The sequence below is a fragment of the Solea solea genome, chromosome 9 (genome assembly GCF_958295425.1).
Source record: "Solea solea chromosome 9, fSolSol10.1, whole genome shotgun sequence".
In the NCBI taxonomy this organism is placed as follows: domain Eukaryota; kingdom Metazoa; phylum Chordata; class Actinopteri; order Pleuronectiformes; family Soleidae; genus Solea; species Solea solea.
The window spans coordinates 23,683,250-23,702,287 of NC_081142.1; the positions used below are offsets into that span (position 1 = coordinate 23,683,250).

General features: G+C 40.0%; 1 protein-coding gene across 1 annotated transcript in view; it reads left to right on the forward strand.

Annotated features, from left to right (window-relative positions):
- Window positions 1-1,157: 1,157 nt before the first annotated feature.
- The window catches only part of LOC131465615 (uncharacterized), a 28,311-nt gene continuing 10,430 nt past the window's right edge, over window positions 1,158-19,038 (forward strand). The window contains exons 1-10 of the mRNA XM_058638453.1: window positions 1,158-1,297; window positions 4,888-5,010; window positions 5,327-5,482; window positions 8,414-8,552; window positions 11,024-11,193; window positions 11,766-11,900; window positions 13,749-13,934; window positions 14,056-14,588; window positions 15,554-15,696; window positions 18,316-18,537. Of these exons, the coding sequence (XP_058494436.1) occupies window positions 1,247-1,297; window positions 4,888-5,010; window positions 5,327-5,482; window positions 8,414-8,552; window positions 11,024-11,193; window positions 11,766-11,900; window positions 13,749-13,934; window positions 14,056-14,588; window positions 15,554-15,696; window positions 18,316-18,537 (1,858 nt within the window). The 5' untranslated portion in view covers window positions 1,158-1,246. The remainder of the gene's footprint in view (window positions 1,298-4,887; window positions 5,011-5,326; window positions 5,483-8,413; window positions 8,553-11,023; window positions 11,194-11,765; window positions 11,901-13,748; window positions 13,935-14,055; window positions 14,589-15,553; window positions 15,697-18,315; window positions 18,538-19,038) is intronic.

Below are 19,038 nucleotides of genomic sequence, written 5' to 3' on the forward strand. Positions count from 1 at the left end.
ATCAATAGTTAGTTTTACACAGAAATAGTCACATGGGAGCAAAAATGCATGTATTTTAAAATAAAATACCAAATACTCAACTAATAAATAAACTACTGTATTTTTGTATTTTCAAAAAACAAAAAATACTCAGATTCAAGGAAATTATACTCAGATTCAAGGAACTCTTCCTTAAGTATCTTTACTCACTTTCTTGGTGTTCAACAACAGATGAAGCCCACAATGAAAGGGAAAACAAGCCAAACTGGTCCTGGAAAATCCTTGAATTTGATGTCAACAAAGGTGTTTGAACCCTGTTTTTCATCTTCTTTTTTAGCAGCAGTACAAATTTCCTGAGTCACTTTCAGTGCAGCGCTATGACAAGCATTCATCACCTGACCATCAGCCAGGAATGACGTTAGCAAACCTCACTTTTTAAGACTGGGAGGGCGTAAATCAATGAACATAAGACAAATGTTAATATATAAGATGATAGTCAAAGGCTAATTTTTATCTCTTGTCCCTTGCACAGGTCCATGACCCCTAATAATAGGAATAAGTTAGGAACAGCAATAGCAGACAATTTACAGATTGGTACTTAACATACTCAGATTGAAGGAACTCTTCCTTAAGTATCTTTAAGGAAGAGTTGAACAGATGAACAGCTTTGTTGCTACAGTTACATCCTTTAGTCCACAGCTGAAACTGTCATTGGTGTGAGTGCGCACAACCAACCATCCAATACAATAACTACTTAGAAGCCGTAAAATAATCATGACATGATGCGAGTGCTATGGTGAGAACATACACAAATTCAAAGTCTAGAAGAGATCAATGATTATGACTCCAATCACTAAATGGAGAACAAATAAATCAATACATTGTAAAAAATTGTAACTCAAGTGTGGCTCTGAAAGCTTCTGATTTGTGTCACTGTGTTGTTTTGTGTGACTTTAACAAGTCCAGGCAAATTAAAATTTCTGAAGAAGCCGGCTCACTGGGCTTCTTCAGAAGTGAATCAAACATAACATTCAACCCCTAAAACCTGTTTTTCTGTTGCAGAAAGAAAACCAAAAAAAACATGTATGCATGTTAGTTACAGCATACATGAAGGAGGAGGTGGTGGGCGTGTGAGGGAAATGAGGTGTATTAAGACAACAGAGGTGTGACTTCAGTGGAACTGATAACCAGTTTGTGCTCAGTCGTCCTTTATGAGTCGTCGGCACGCTCAGTGGAAGGACAGACGGACTTGACATCCCCTGCACTCATGGTTCCACACAGCCCAGAAATGGTCCTCCTGCTGCTGTTGGTAGTGCTGGTGAGTGTTTATTGTCCTTATTCTTACGCTTGTGTTAATGCTGATGGAAAATTTCAGTTAAGAAATTGTTCTGCAGTAGTTGTGCTCTCATGTTTAGTAGTAGTAGTAGTAGTAGTATATAAGCAATCACACAATATGTTTATCTGTGATTATAACAGGATGAGCCACTACAAAATTTAATTAAAGTCTATGGGAAAATGAGGGTCTACTTGATATTAGGGCTTACACGATTACTGGATTAAACGATTATTAAATTATTCGTTTTGAGTGATTTCTAAAGAATTAAAACTAGTTTCTGTGATTTTTCAGCTTCTTAAATGTGAACATTGCCTGGTTTCTTTGTTCCATAAAACAAAGAAATCATTAAACTGAATACAAGACGTTTGAGAACATCGTCATTTCCAGGTTTCACAAACACTGATCAATATTTTTCAATATTTTATGAGGCTTTATGGACCAAACGATAAATCAACAAAAATAATCGACAGATTAATCGATAGAAAATATTCACATTAAAGAAGCTGAAAAATGTCACAAAATAGAATATGAAAATAACCATTAGTTACTGCCCTATTTGATATTGTAGCGTCTACAGCGCTGGTTTTTGGGGCTTCTTCAGCAGAACATGTTGCCAATTTTGTAAATTACATTTTAATTTTGAGCACATATATCCAAAGGCTTTGCATTAGGGCAGGGGTCTCAAAGTGGCCGGGCCACATGTGGCCCTCCCATCGATTGCATGTGGCCCTCCAAACAATATCAAGTTGTTACGAGTCGTATTATTCTTGTACGAGTTGTATAGAATAATGGATAAAAGACAAAAGAAGTAAAAGACAGAAAAGCTCACACGAGGCAATAAAGTACATATAAAAAAATGATATGAGCTCATAACATCATTACTGTTGCTTTTCCCAAAAAAGTTGGGCTTTTTTCTTTTTACTTGACTGGCCCCCGACTGACCAGACGAGACCGTCAGTGGCCCACAGGTCATTTGAGTTTGAGCCACAATTCAGATCAATGTGAGCTGAAATGGAAACGGTTGATGCAGCATATTCTTACAACCGTGATCAGTAACAGGGGAATGAGGAAGTGACGTTTTAAATATGCAAAACAGATTAATGTCGCGGTAAACAAGTGACAACAACAGCCAAGTTCCTCAGAAACGAGGGTGTGCCCCATTTAGTCTCCATGTGGACTCCTGGTCATGACAAGGTCAGCGTTTATTTTCCTGAAGAGGTCACAAATACACGTACAGCGAGTTTTATAACATGACGCAATTATATAACACTTGTGTAACTATTTTAGATTTGTTATACAAAGCTGAGTTTGACTTGTAATGATGGTGTGCAGCTACCGAGCGTTTGGCAATAAAGAATCTTCAACTAGACAAGAAATAATACACTTGCTGGCCATTATATTAGGTACAGAGGACAAACAGTAAATCCTGTAGATGTTTGTGTGTGATCAGCAGTTTCTGAAATACTGAAACACATTACTGTACTGTAGAAAAAATGTGTGTGTGTGTGTGTGCATGTGGAATGGGGAGGGGCGGGAATTAAAAGTAGGTCACATTTTCAAGTATTACCACACTTTACTTTAAATACAAAGATGCAAGTTAATACTTGTCCACTTTTGTGATTTTAACTGCAGTGGCACTGGTTTGGTGTAAATAACACAACTATAATTAATGCAATTTAAAGTGTTTTATTGGTATCAATAATGGCGTATTTCCACCGGCTCTACTCGCCACGGCACGTTTCCACTTGTCAAGCATCGGCTACTCCACTTAGAGCCCCAGAAAGGCTTGGAGCGGCCCTGCTGATGGTGCAAATTTAGGATGATAAATTAAAAACCCAGAAGAATACATTTTTCTCGATATGAACTTTTTTATTTATTTGTTGTATTTTATGAAAATAAAGTAAAATTAGAACATGGAAAATGTTCACAAATTTGGATTAGATTGACTGACAATTTTTTTTTTTAAATATCCTCAGTCATAGTCGTAGTCATTCATAGTTTGAACTATTATTACTCACTATTAGTTTAGTTCATTTCAATCCACACATACAAGGAATTTGCAACTTTGTCAAAAACAATAATATGAATTAACAATAAAATAGAAGAAAACTGTGGCTGGGAGAAGTGCCTGCCCTTTATAACCAAAATAAATAGAATGAATATGATCCATATTAGATCTGGGATGATTGCAATTAAGTTTTGTATTTGTAAATTGTCATTTCAAAGCATTGCACTTGACAGAGTAACTAAATAAATATGGAAATAGTCCTGCAGTGTTTGAAGACTGGCTCCACCTGTCTGTTTCTGTTTGTTAGTTTGACGAAAGGTTAAACCCCTTCCTCCGAGGCTTCACGGTCACCTTTCAACCTTAGCAGCAGAACTTGAGAGAGTTACAGTCTTGAAATAAGCACTCACACGCACAGGTTACCTATAGATGTCTACTGTATATGGCTTAGCGAAATCTCCTGAGGACATTTTTAAATTTACATTCACTTTCATGAGTGAGGTATTTTGCAGGTGTGAACCAAAGAAAGCAGAATCACAAACTAAGGCAGGACATGAGAGACTCGAGACTATAGCCATATTGTTCAGCACTGTTTGGAAACATTAAGCTTTTAATGCAGAGCTATGCAGGAGTTTTACCCTTATGTAACAGCTTTAGAGATATTGTGATGGTTACATGAGATTGGGGGGCTGTCTCCACTGCCCCCTACTGTCTGTTAGCAGGAAAACCAGCCTTGCAAGATCAGGGCAGCCGACCAGGGAAACACAAATTAGTTCACCTAGAAGTGAAAAGGGCAAAAAAGTGACCAGACTAAGCCAACAAACAAAAATTAGGACAGAATAAGAACATTGTACAATAAGATAAGATAGTTCTTTATTTGTCCCGCAGTGGGGAAATTTACATTGTTACAGTAAAGATAAAGATAACAAATAATAAACATGCACTACCAAAATATGTACAATATATAAAGATATTAACACTGCGACTATACAAAATGAGTTAAAGTAGAATCTGTCTATAATGTACATTATAGACAGTTTGGAGAATATACACAGTATGGACTTTTTACAGTATAAATAAACAAAGGTTGAACATGGGAAATTATATAAGTATATAAAGTAAAATATACTGCCTACTGAGAGCAGTGCTTGTTGTACTGTTGTCTAACAGCTACATAAGAATACATAAGAAAACTAAAAGACAGGTAGACAATTAAGAGAAAATGACAATACATAGGATGTCCTACCACATTATAGCTGCAGTCTGGCCTATTAAAAAACCCTGGATATAAATAGATATTATAGTATGAAAACATATTCAAAACAGTGTATATAAATAAAAACTAACCTCTAGCAACAAAAAAGTGTCGTCTACAGCAAACTGGTATAGTAGTCTGCCATGAAACATTTATTATATTTACATTTATTCGTGGTAACACATTTTGGACGTATGAATTTTAACCAAAGCTGAAGACTTTCAATATTTTATTGAAGGTTTTTCCACAAGATTTAACACTTCTAAACCAGACGAAAAGAAATGAACATAACACTAATATGCTTTGTTTCAGACTCTCAGCGCTGAGGCCAAGGGGGAGAATAAGACACTTGTGAGGAAGAAGAGAGCGTGGATTCTTCCTCCTAGCAAGTTGATGGAGAACATAGACTACACCCACAAGCCATTCATCGCCAAGGTCATTTGACTTCTCTTCATCAAAAACAATGTTTAAAAAAAAAACAGAGCCATCCTGGATGGATGATGTCAAAGCCCCCAAATATGATTTTTATTATGTCTGACTAAACTCAGATTCTGCATTTGACTGCAGCAGTGCTCGTACTTGAAGCTTCATTAGGTTTGGACAGCACAGTTATTGTAATATCAATACTATACAATGTCTTAATCAGCAATTTTTAAGTATGTCCTATAGTCTCAAAGTCACTAATCCTGTGTCTCTGGGATTACCAGCAATAATTACAACAATGCAAATTCAAATTGTGTTTCCTTGTTAGATTCGCTCCGATCATGACCTCACTACAAAAGTGGATTACTATCTTTCTGGACCGGGAGCAGACAAACCACCCATCAACCTCTTTTTGGTGAACCATGAAACAGGCTTTGTTACCATCACTGGTATCCTGGACCGCGAGGAATATCCAACCTACAACGTAAGTTCCCTTCTCATAACAGGTTTTAAGGGAAGCCCCATCACGGATGAAATGAGTGGTTGCTGGTTCTAACCTGGTGCTTTGCTCATGTTGCTGAGTCTGCCATTGAGGTAGCTTCACTCTACAGATGCGTCTTGGAAAGGATGCTGTTTTTGGCAAACTACAGAATCTCAGAAAATTCAGAAACCTCTTGCCAGCTTTTGTAAACATCCAACATTTAGCTGTTGCTTCAGTTTTTAGTTGTTATATGTCATTATTGCTAGAAAACCACAACAAGCACCTTTGCTGACATGTTCTCCGTTGCTCTGAATACATCATCATCGACAACGTGATTGGTTGTAGGTCTGTCCAACTGCATTGTCGTTTAGTCAGGCTTCCTTCTTCTTAAGAACAGCAGGTGATGAGTTGATGGTTGTTGGCTCGTATAGAAAAAAGAGAACTCTATTTGTTACAAGCTTGAGCGAGTGTTTCAGCACAATCTCAGTCCAACTCTGCCCTCCATGAGCAGGACCACACTTTTTAAAGGTTTTCTAACATCCTCATCCTATACACATGATCGTAAATATTAGTATTATTAATATTATTATTATTATTATTATTATTATTAATATTAACAACAACAGGTTTGACAGTGGTGCCACTTACAGGAAGTGTTTCTTCAACAAGACTTATCCAGGACTGGCCTACAGGCTTTGATCGTGAACATGTTGTAAAACTGTCCTAAGTGATGCGTGTTACCCCAAAATTAAGTTCCTGTTTGCTTCTCAATGGAATGGAGATGCACATTTTTAACACATTCAAAAGACAAACAAGAGCTCAGATACTCATAGCCAGACTATCATGTTGCACTTCTATTTGCTAGTCAGTAGACCTACTGTAGGTCATAGTAGCACAATTTCTGACAGTCTTAACTACTTTACCCACTGAATCCAAAGTACAACGTCGGACCACCCAAAGAAATCACATTACATTACATGTCACTTGCGACCATTGCGACCATGATGTCTTTCGCACACAGGATACCATTCTTAACCACTGAGCCACTGAGCCACTCCACCCAATCACCACAAATGTTTCATATAGACCATCTTTCGTTTGAGACCAGCCCAAATCCAATCACTGATACACTGTCTAATTGTGCCTATGCTGTCCGACGTCCGAGGAGACACTCGGAGGGCCAAAACACATCTAACCCAACATTTGTAAATGGAGGGTCCGTAGAAAGGCGATCTGCTGGAAGGCTTGCCATTTTATGGACACTAAATGGAGTTCTAAGCCGTCTGCAAGTTACGCATTGGTGGATGATGATGCTCACTTTTCTCTTCCCATCAACTATCCAAAAGCCAGCTGAACTGTCAGCCCCTTTTGTAAAGAGACGACCTTGATTGTGCTGTCTGATGAGTAGAGTTGCAAGTAATGTTTCCCAGGAATAATCAAAGGAGTCTTCTCCCTCTGCTCAAGGATCTTGGGTGGAGGCGGCCTCCGACTCTCAGAAGTCCGTGTGCATCAACGAAGGGATTCAGATTTTTTAGAGGACTACTTTTAGAGATATTTTAGTGTTTTTTGATGCATTTGATCTCTTGGCCGTAGGATTCCTCTTGCACTGCCTGAATGATGATGGCTGAAGCTCCATAGCTTCTGCTGAGCCATAAGTTTGCTCAAGTCTGTCCCATATCATTGCCAATCCTGCTTCTGGATGATTGATGTGTATTGCTCTTATCTGTTCGACATGTTCTGCTGATTCTTTGCCGAGCCACTTAAGCAAAAAATCCATCCCCTCACTTGGTGTCAAGTCTAAACCGCTGGTTGCAGTTAGAAAGGAATGTTTCCAGGCTCTGTAGTTCTGAGGCTTGTCATTGAATTGAAGTAAGCCTGTAGCCACAAGCTCACGACGAGCGAAGTATCTTACAAAGTCATTTATGTTCGAGCTGCCATGATTGAAGTTTGGAGATGTGGGATATGGGGAGAGAGAGATAACTAGTAGCCAGCAGCGTTTACGGACGGAACGGCTATACACTCATTCTGGTGTAACCGACCTTTTGCGGACGGAAGTGAACACGGCAATAAAGTACATATTTAAACATAATACAATGCTTAGCTCTACTTCATAGCTTCGCTTATATGTTGTTACATAGTTGAACTGAACAGAACTGTACAAATGGTACATTTTACATACATGTGGATCCAAACACACAACACGAGGGCTGTTAGCTTCTGCTACTGCTGCTCGGTATGTTTATTCTCTGAACAGGCGCCGAGCAAAGCAGAACGGAGGCAGTTTGCTTGGACCCACTGGTGTTATAGCACCCTCTACTGGTGCAAAGTAGTAGTGCTTTCTGCAAAACTGTTTTTATAAAGGTTCAAATATTACAATGAAAAAGAGGGGGGTGTCTGTTAACATAATAAACTATATGTGGCTATTTCAGACCCACTACACAAGGAAAGGTGAAACTAAAACATACAAAAAAACATAATCAATACTCTATGCTAAATTAATACACAGTATAACATAACTCAGTCTTTACTGTAAATCAAAACCCATATTCTTACTGTTTTTATGGTTTTATGCATTTTAACATGTCTATTCATATATTTATTATTCTTATGAACTTCCAAAGGCCTAAGAACAGTGTATATGTAACCCGGTATTTTTCTAGCATCAAACTTCACAAAATGTAACATTGTCCCACAAATAATGATCTATGGTTGTAGGTAACACATAAAATGACAGATACATACCCAAGATGCAACCAAAAAGGCATAAGATGTATGCAGATGGCACTGGATTAGTGTGAATACAATAAGCAACAGCTATCAGAGTCATGCTCACTTACTTCCTGTTTAAAGAAATTACTTAAGCAAGCAACAGAATGACTTTTAACATTACGTTGTAACAAAACAGTGCCCTTTCTCTTCATCTGTCTTCTGCAGTTGACTGGAGTTGCTAAATACAGAGATGGAAATGCAGCAGAAGAGAACATCCCGCTGGTGGTCACAGTCCTAGACCAGAATGACAACTCTCCATATTTTGAGCTGCAATCTGGGAGCACCTACGAGGCAAGCAAAACAGGTAATGCTGGACTTTTGAAATGACCACACTGTGTCTAGTGTCTGCTTCTCCTCTCAGTCGTCTGAGACGAGCAGTTTCAGTGAGAAAACATGTGTTCTAGTGTTTTAGTCAAGAGGTGGATAGTAACGCGCTACATTTACTCCGTAACAAATACTTGAGTAACTTTTTGGATAAATTGTCATTTTAGGAGTGGTTTTATTGCAACATACTTTTACTTGAGTATATATTTGAAATAAGAACGGTACTTTTACGCCGTTCCATCTGGCTAAGTGACGGTCATTACTTTATTTTTTAATATCTTTTTTTTTTTATTGCTTGCGCGATCTAGTTCTCTCCCTGTTGGCCATGGCTGACAAAATCTTGCCAATCAAATGCAGCCAGTTGAGTCACATGACAAGTGCTGTCATGTGACTCCGTGTCGCAGCACCAGCTGTAAGCCGCTCAGCTGTTAGCCGCAGATTTCGGCACCAAGTGGACTTAAAACACACCAGCGGCTCGTTGTTCACCGTGTCCGACACCAAGGCTCTGGTCTCTGGTTTCTGGTCTCCTGTCTCCGGGTTTCTGTTGTACACTCCGGACGCCGGGTTTCAGCTGGGTTATTTATTTTGTTATAAAGACGATTTTTATTGTTTTATTTAAAATAATAATAATTTGAACATTGCTGTTTTATATTATGTTGTGTCTATTTTGCACCATTTTTGTTGCTCTGAAAATTTCAAAGATAAATTCGGAGAAACTCAGTACTTGTACTCTTGAGTACTTGAATAGTATTTATCCTGCATACTTTTTTACTCTTACTCGAGTAATTATTTTCATGAGTACTTTTACTTCTGGGCCACACGGTGGTGTAGTGGTTAGCACTCTCGCCTTGCAGCGAGAAGACCCGGGTTCGAGGTTCCCCGGTTGGAACAAGGGCCTTTCTGCATGGAGTTTGCATGTTCTCCCCGTGTGTGCGTGGGTTCTCTCCGGGTACTCCGGCTTCCTCCCACAGTCCAAAAACATGCAATGTGGGGATTAGGTAAATTGGACACTCCAAATTGACCATAGGAGTGAGTGTGAGAGTGAATGGTTGTTTGTCTCTATCTGTGTGAGTCCCTGCGATGGACTGGCGAACTGTCCAGGGTGTACCCCGCCTATCGCCCGATGTAGCTGAGATTGGCACAGCACCCCCCGCGACCCTCTGGTTGAGGATAAAGTGGTAGATGATGACTGACTGACTTTTACTTCTACGGGCCACACGGTGGGGTAGTGGTTAGCACTCTCGCCTTGCAGCGAGAAGACCCGGGTTCGAGCCCCGGTTGGAACAAGGGGCTGCATGGAGTTCTGTACCCGTGTGTGTGTGGGTTCTCTCCGGGTTCTCCAGCTTCCTCCCACAGTCCAAAAACATGCAATGTGGGGATTAGGTCAATTGGACACTCTAAATTGACCATAGGAGTGAGTGTGAGAGTGAATGGTTGTTTGTTTCTATCTGTGTGTGTGTGTGTGTGGCCCTGCGATGGACTGGCGAACTGTCCAGGGTGTACCCCACCTATCACCCGATGTAGCTGAGATTGGCACAGCACCCCCGCGACCCTCTGGTGGAGGATAAAGCGGTAGATGATGACTGACTGACTGACTTTTACTTCTACTTGAGTAGTTATTATTTGGCTAATTTACCCACCTCTGATTTTAGTGAAGGGGAAAAATTGTAATGTGTGTTTATTGCCAGAAAATCCAAACCTTATGTTGATCAGTAAATGATCCATATGAATGTGGAAGTACATGCCTGAGGCATGAGAACAGGATTATTTTCCATTTCATCTTCACTATTCATGACAGCGATGTCATTGTTATGTCATTTTAGAGTCAGAAAATGATGCAATGTCAAAAGTGAAGGTTTAAAGGACCAGTGTGTACGAATTAGTGACATCTAGTAGTGACTCTTTTGCTCACCCCTCCCTTTACCGAAACTATGGTGGCCAAGGATGTAAACACTCTTTCAGTCTCTCTCTCTCTCTTCTTTGGTGGAGCCATTTGTCTTGATTTACAGTACATAGTAAGTCCACACAAAACTGCTTTTATTCTGCTAGAAACACTGCAGCACAAGATGGCAAGACCATGACCTAAAGTATGCATAAAAGGCTTCATCTAAGGTTACGAGTACCTAAGAATCTTTATTATAAAGCAATTGTATGCTTATACAAACATATTATTGGTAGTATATTCCATTCCTGCCACTAAATTGTCCTAAATCTTGCACAAGACGTCACTCAAGCTAAAGTGGAGGGAATCAAGAAATGTTTAACTTCAATTCTAATGAACGTGGCCACAAACGAACATGAAAACAGTGGTAATCACATGACACTTAGTAGTTTTGAATGTGAACCATCAGATGTGATCTGTATAGAAAGGTAACTGAACATCATGGCCTTACAGTATTTGTCCACGTGAATGAGCCCACTGGACGTTGACTTGATTTTTTTCCACTACAGGAACCTTTGTCATGCAGATTGTGGGGAAAGATGACGACCAAGCAGGACATATTAATTCAGAGATCTCCTACAGCATCATCAGCCAGGAGCCAGCAGGCACAGGTCACATGTTCACCATCGACGCGAAGACGGGCAAAGTGTACGTCAAAGAGCAGACGCTTGACAGAGAGGTGAGTGCAACTGTTTCCCGTACACATGAAGACGAGTTCCAGAGAATCCGCTTTAGTTTTTTCTCAAATCAGGAGCGATTTTATCACACACACCGATGCTTTTTCATGTTTACAACTAATACTAATAATCCCAGCTCACTCTCTTGTGCTGTGCTGTCACTAATAATCGTAGTGTCCCCTTGTTTGTTTGTCCTTCTGGCTTGGTTCATTCCATCAGTTTCTTTAATTGCGATGTATACTTATTCATATAAAGCTTTATTTTCAAAAAGTGCGCTACTCAACATTTTCTTCTCTGGATTTAGTGAATCTACCGAGTGGTTTTGGGGGGTTCCATGTGGATGAACACACTTCTTGACGCGATGTTGTGTTTATGGAAAACATTTTTTGGTGTGGATACGTCATAATACACGCTCCACAGGCTGAGAAAACCTTTGAACTGAAAATAATTTTGTTTCAATCTACAATCTACATCTAATCTACATTCTATCACAGGACAGCGTGAATCTGTCTCATGAGAGAAGTTAAGATTGTGCAGCTCATGTTTTCGGGTTTCACTGTTTTTCCCCCGACAGACTTATGACTTGTACAAACTGGTTGTAATGGGGAGAGATTTAGGCGGAGCACCAGGAGGGCTATCGGGGACAGGAACAGTGGAGATCAAGGTCGTGGATATTAACGATAACATCCCCACTCTGGAGAAATCTGAGGTGAGGAATATCTCCACACACATTTGATCTTGTGTACCAGTACAGAACACCCGTAAGTTTCTTTGATAAGACTTTTATAAGACTTCCGCAGGCCACACATCAGTTAAGGGATTTTTCACCAATGGGAAATTGGCAATCGTTTTTATCAACTTTGGCTCTGATCAGTATCAGTGGGAATGTTAAGGACCTGGTTGAACAAGCAAAGTCTTTGTCTGCTTAATTTAAAGAGAGAACTTAGTAAAAGAAGGGTTATACCCATTCATTTTAGTGTGAATTAGCCGTTATGAAGCTTTTCCACAGCCTAAGAGTGAAAGGTTATAAACTAAATGTAGTTTTGAAACTGTAACATGAGTAGTTTGCTTACACAGCGATAATAGCTGCTTACACAGAGTGAAGTTCAAGGAGATGAGGAGAAGATATAAGTACTTTGTCTCGAGGCGGCGATGTCACTGAAATGTCATCAGAGAGTTTGTTGTCCTAAAGAAGTTTATTTGCATAACAACATCTAAAGAAAAGCACAACTCAAACACAACAAATGACGCGTGGAGAAGACTGGGAATGAAAAAAGGATATAAGACACTCTATATTGCACATTCTTATGCCTCTGTATATACTGTATGATTAAACATAGTAATGGAAAAAAGCAGCCTAAATGCTCCGTGTTCTAACGGTTAACAGACATGATATCACTGAACTGAAATACCACTAAACGTGGTTGTGATTCGGCTCACGATCACTAAATACACCACACAAAAACTGTTAAATATGGACATTTTATTTCCTTTGCTAAATATCAGAGGTTAACAGATTTTTTAAATCAGTGCTGTAGGGGAGGAATTATCTAGCAGCATGTAACAATTTCTCCCCAATAGGTATTTTGTCTTTCTGAGGTTTTTCAAAATAAAGAAAAGTAAATGTTTATTTAATCTGACTCCATTTACAAAACAAATAACTTTACTTTTAAATATTGGTGAATTTAAGTTAACCAATCGTTGAAAATGTAAACCCTTTAAGAATGAAATCCTACTGTCAAGAAATCTGACATCAGTCTAGTTCAGGGATGGTCTATATTACTAAAACCACTCAGTGACCTTTTTCCACATGGATGATTGAAGTATTCAGAGTTCAGAAATATAACTAAACAGTTTACAGGACATGATACTCAATCTTTTCTATTCAACTCAGAGGTGGAGGGTATGAGTGTTAAATCTCACCATATAACTAGACTAAATAAATATTCAATAACAGATTTTTAACTAATTAGAACAGAAGTCTCAACAAGGCAATATTAGAAATGAAGGGTTAACATACCAGTTTATTGAAATGTCCAAAGTAGAAAATACGGCCAGTACGTTGCACACAGCTGATGTGTAGGCGCTTCTGATAAGCAGACCAACTCCACGGTGAATGGGATGTGTGATGACGTTTGTCTGGGGAAAACCTCCTATTGTCTCCAGGGTGTGGTCTGACGAAAATCAGCATGGCATTGTTCACTTTGATTTTTGTGTTGGACGTCGCGCTCATGACTCTTTCAGTGATGACGCTCTCTGACCAATCAGTGGCCGGCAGTCTGTTGACATCACATTTTAGTATCGGCGCAGATCGCTTTATACCTCGTCAGAGCAGGTACCACAAAAGCACCAGCTACCAGGAACTGTCACTGAAGGAAAAGCAAAAAAAAAAAAACCGAGTCAAGCCAAGTAGTTCCAGAACTGTTTACTTGAAAACACCAGTCATGCTCAGTGAGTTTCAGTTACCATCAGAAACAGTACACACAATGAATTTTACTATCGTCAAATGGTTCTAATGAAAATGGCCCACGTCCTCACTATTATTTTCTGTTTGCAGTACTCTGGCTCGGTGGATGAAAATGTTGTTGACGTTGTTGTGATGAGAATCAAAGCTCTGGACAAGGACCTTGAGCACTCAGACAACTGGGTGACCCTCTTTTCAATCGACAAAGGAAACGAGGACAATCTCTTCTCAATTGAGACAGACAGAGAAACAAATGAGGGCATCCTGAAGCTAATCAAGGTATTTAGACTAGCTCATTTTGTTTTCATTGCAGTGACCGTAACTCATTATGCGACGGCTCCTAACACTTGTTTGTTGTTGCCTATTTCTTTCTCTCTGAACGTGAACCATGACCAAATAGCCTGTGGACTTTGAGGAAATCCAAAATCTTGAGCTTGGCCTTCTGATTGAAAATGTAGCACCTTTTGTGGAGGGTGGTGCTATTGCGATGAATGTGGATGTTCAGGTTGGAGAAGGTGGCGCTCCCGGTGTCGGATCTGGTGCTGGTGCAGGCGCCGGTGCCGGTGCCGATGTCGGTGTTGGTGTCGGTGCCGGTGTCGGTGTCGGTGCCGGTGTCGGTGTCGATGCTGGTGTCGATGCTGGTGCCGGTGCTGGTGCCGGTGCCGGTGCTGGTGCCGGTGCTGGAGTTGGAGTGGATGCAAATGCTAATGTACCGGTCGGAGTTGATGGCAAACCGGAAGCAAAGCCAGACACAAAAAAGCATAGCTATCCCATTAAGATAGCGGTGAATAATATGCCAGAGGATCCAGCGTTCATACCTGACACCAAGATTGTTCCTGTGTCAGAAGATCCAGATAAAGATCCTACAGACTCTGTGATCACAGTGTTCGCTGCTACTGATCCAGACACAGGAAAACCAGCAGAAAATGTCAAGTAAGTCAAGCCCTCAAAGGTTTCCTTTACACCGGGTATTAATATGCATTTAGTGTGATCGGATTGCAATCGGACAGTGCTTGACCACTTGAACGGATTGTTATCCAATCGGCCAAACAACTTTGGGAGGTGGTTTGAGACACCTCCACCCACAACAACTACGTGAGTGTAATCAAGACTGTCCTCCATCATAACATAACTACGGCTCGTATGCAGGAATTCATCCCATTGGTCCATCCATCATCTACTTTATAGATTATATATGGACTATATAGCTTTATTCTCCACCAGAGGGTCGTGGGGGGTGCTGTGCGAATCTCAGATGACATAGGGCAATAGGCGGGGTACACCCTGGACAGTTCGCCAGTCCATCGCAGGGCCACACACATAGAGACAAACAACCAACAACCTCGAACCTGGGTCTTCTTGCTGCAAAGGCAAGAGTGCTAACCACTACAGCAACCATGTGGCCCACGACCCATAGGTCAACCCATGTTTTAAAATTCCGGTGCACTAAAAACTAACCTACACCTACCATGTTCAGGGGCCAAAACGACTCACAGTTACGTTTCAGTTGGATGACAGGTTGGCAGAAACATCCGAACTGATTTCAAGCAAAACTCGAAGACGACGACTTCCCCTACTGTTGAAAAGCAAAGAGGAGTCCATACAATAGCACGACTTCATGTAATACCAGGTGTAAATGCATGTAGTAAAGTGCTATCCGATCACAGAGAGCACATTCTCTAGAGAACACATATTCTAGACATATGGATATTAAAACTTGACTCACATTATAATTGGACTGACCAAACAAAACTATTTACATTTTAGGATAAATCTGTATATCTGCACCAAAAAAAAGAATACTAAACAATAGTAAATCAGTATTGTGTGTGAAAAACTGAAATCTATTAAGCCTAATAAGCAATATTGTTGTTGTTGTTGTTGTTGTTGTTGTTTAGTTATGCTAAAGCCTATGATCCAGACCACTGGTTTACCATCGATGAAGAAACGGCAGAGATCAAACTCATCAAAGCACCTGACAAGGAGTCACCGTTCTTGGTGAATGGAACGTACATCGCCAAGATTGTGGCGATAACTAAAGGTAAATTATCATATTATACGTTTTTGGGCCTGGGTTACAGTGGATGTGTGTACTGCTATTGCACACGGAGGATATGTTATATTCAAAGTTAGGCTAAATATCTGATTAAAATAACGAATACAAAGCGGGAGGGGGAAAACAATAAAATCAAAATGAAAAAAAAAATTGGATGAATATAGAACATACTTACTACTGCTGAAGTTGAGACTAAAATGCAAATTTCGTGGCAAAAGAAATAATTCTTCATCCACTTTGCCTTTTTTTTTTTTAATAACCATAACTTTAAGTGTGTATATTCTGGAGTGATACACAAAATAAATAATTGTCAAGAAAAAAAATCACAGTCAAAAACTTTATTAGCAATTTAGTTTACAGAAAATCTTCATTTACTTTGAAATGTGGTTCAGAGTTTTTAAACGGATATATAGTACATATTAAAACTGTGGAGAAGGATACTAGATACTTTACTAGTTTTCTGAGAACTGCACATGTATCTCTTGCTGTGGACACTTGTCTTGTCTTTCTTGAATAATCTGTTTGACATCATCGTCATATATAACGATGAAAAGAAAGTTAACGCAGCTGTCAAAGATAATTACTGACATAAAGCACACAAATCTCGATGACTGAACCTGCCAAACCACTGTGTGTGTGTCAGTCAAAGAAGAACAAGATGATGAAACAAGTTTGCATGTTTCTAAAACTTCTTTCTCTCTTAATTGTGAGCTGTGGGCAAAAAGTAAACACCCATTGTGCTCTATTGTTTTATATGTAGATGAAAGCAAGTCCTGGTCATTTAAATGTGTTATTTAACATTGTAAAATATTATTTTGTAAGGTGTCTCCATTACAATAAATAGCAGCTTTTTAAACAATCAGAACCACAACTACACAGGTTAACATTGTTCACCTCTTGACCTCCTGCCGTAACGGTGACCACTGTTAGCTCTTGGTTTTCAGATGGAACCATGCAAACCATGACGTCACCAGTGTGAAAGGTTTTGGAGATTGTGCTGGTGTTGTGTTTACTTCTGCCTGAGTAACGCAGAGTAACGTCCCTGTAGTTCCTCTTAAAGTGATATGAACGTGGGTCGGTTCTGAACATGGGCTGTGGTTCTGAGGCTCCAGAACAGCACCAGGTTCTGGTTTCTGACTGAAAGCACTATATGAGGAGCATCGCTCTGCATTTACACCTGTGCTTTACGCACACATTAAGAAAATTAATAATTATATTTCGATTTTTGTGTAGTATATTGCCTTTTTTAAGGCCTATTTTTTTAGTCTGGTGGGCCAAATGAAAGCCTTTGGTGGTCAAACTTTGGCCCACAGGCCACACTTTGGGCACCCCCGGCCTAAATAAAGAGGAAGACATGCTACTCACACATCCAGTGTGGTCATGTTGTGTCTTTCAAAACACCGACAAGTTAACTTAAGAGCAGTTTCCTAAACATAGCTGTCAAAGATTTTTTATGAAATAAAACAGCACTAACCAGATAAAAGCCTTCAGGTAAATAAACTGTCCCTCCACTGCCAGGTCTAACAGTCGTCCCCCTACAAACTGACAGTAGGAGACATCTTGACATGGGGACAAAAGACTTGTTCAGACTCATGTCACAAAAACTGCTTTCACTTAATTGAATAGATAATGAAGATAAATATCAATAAACCTCTCACCTTCTCTCGTGGTGACCCCGCCAACTCCATACAGTCCTTCGTGTTCACATGCTTTAGATCACACATGGGCAAACATACGGCTCTGGGGCCAGATCCGGCACACAAACCAGTTTGATCCGGCCCGCGATGTTACCTCAAGTCTCAAGACTCTTCCTCACCTCAAGTGACAGATCAGTGGGTTCACAGTGATACGGTGAGACATCATAAGAGAAGATGTTCAGGAGCTTTGGAGCTCTACTGTATATACTAAGTTACATTTATAGCATTTAAAACAGAACTATGCAGGATTTGTTTTACCCTAGTATAACAGTTCATTGTGAAGTAAAAGTCTTGTTGTGGGGAGATTGGTGGGCTGTCTTCACTGCCCCCTATCATCTGCTGGTGGAAGACCAGACTTGCAAGATCAAGGGCGTCCTCAGAATCAGGACGTTCATCACAGCAAGTGACCACACTTGCAAAGTTCTGCTTTAACAAGTAAAACACTGCCAGACTAAACTTGATGGGTGCATATGAAGATGGGTTCAATTACTCTTATTTCTTTAAAACATCGTCTTAACTCTCGCTGCTGCAGAGATGCTGGTCTGAATGGTCTTTTCATCCATAAGTATAATGTCCAGAAGACGCAAGATCTGAACTGTGATATACTGAGAAACACAGAGCTCATAACCAGGCAAACTCATGCAACAACGGTTTCAATGGAACAGACATCACACGTGATGAAGAGGGAACAGTGACAGCTTGGATAATTTCAATACTTTAACTCCTAAACTGTGAAGATTTGCACCTGGATCAACAAATACTATCCCTAGATACACATATACACTGCTTTACAACAGTTTAGGGGTTTAGTTGCACCTCCAAAAGTTAAACACTACAGTTTTAATTGTATGTGGCATTACAGGCACACTGCTGTGTAACTAACTACGCTGACTCATTGTGTCCTCAGACATGCCGGCAAAGACAGCAACAGGAACAATCGCCATCCAAGTCTCTGACTTCAACGACCACTGCCCCACTCTCAAAACCAGCCACGTCACTCTGTGCTCGAACAAAAAAACGGTTTACGTCACCGGCCTGGACGAGGACTCCCATCCCAACGCTGCGCCGTTCACGTTCAGAATCCTGTCTGAGGGGACTCATGGCAGCTGGGTAATGGAAGTCCTCAATGGTAAGAACACATGCTCGCAGGTTAGGGGGAAGAAATCGATACATTAGTGAAGATATGATTGTTTTTCCTGCTGCAGAAGCTTGTCACTGTGGTCATTTATATACAATATATGACGATCACAAAATAACGTAGTTTGTTTTAGTACTGCAGTGGCTACAGACAACCATTTTTAGTGTTTTCTTACAGGTCTGCACACACAAGCCAGAGTTTAGGAGAATCCACAAGAGTTTTGTATCGTATGGACTTTTTTCCACACCACTCACGTTCACTGTTGCAATCTTTGTTGTCATCATCTTGTTCTTCTTGTGTTTGGAGTTAGCGCACAGTTATTCCAACAACAAACATTAAAAAAGTATTTGAGTAAATAGTTTTTAATGATGGCATAGAGTAGGAAAGGTTGCAGTATTGTTTCTGCTCTACTTCCTCCACTATCATAATGATCGTACAGTGCATGTTTAAAGGTGACATCGAATGCTCGTATCGCACATATATGTTAGTTAT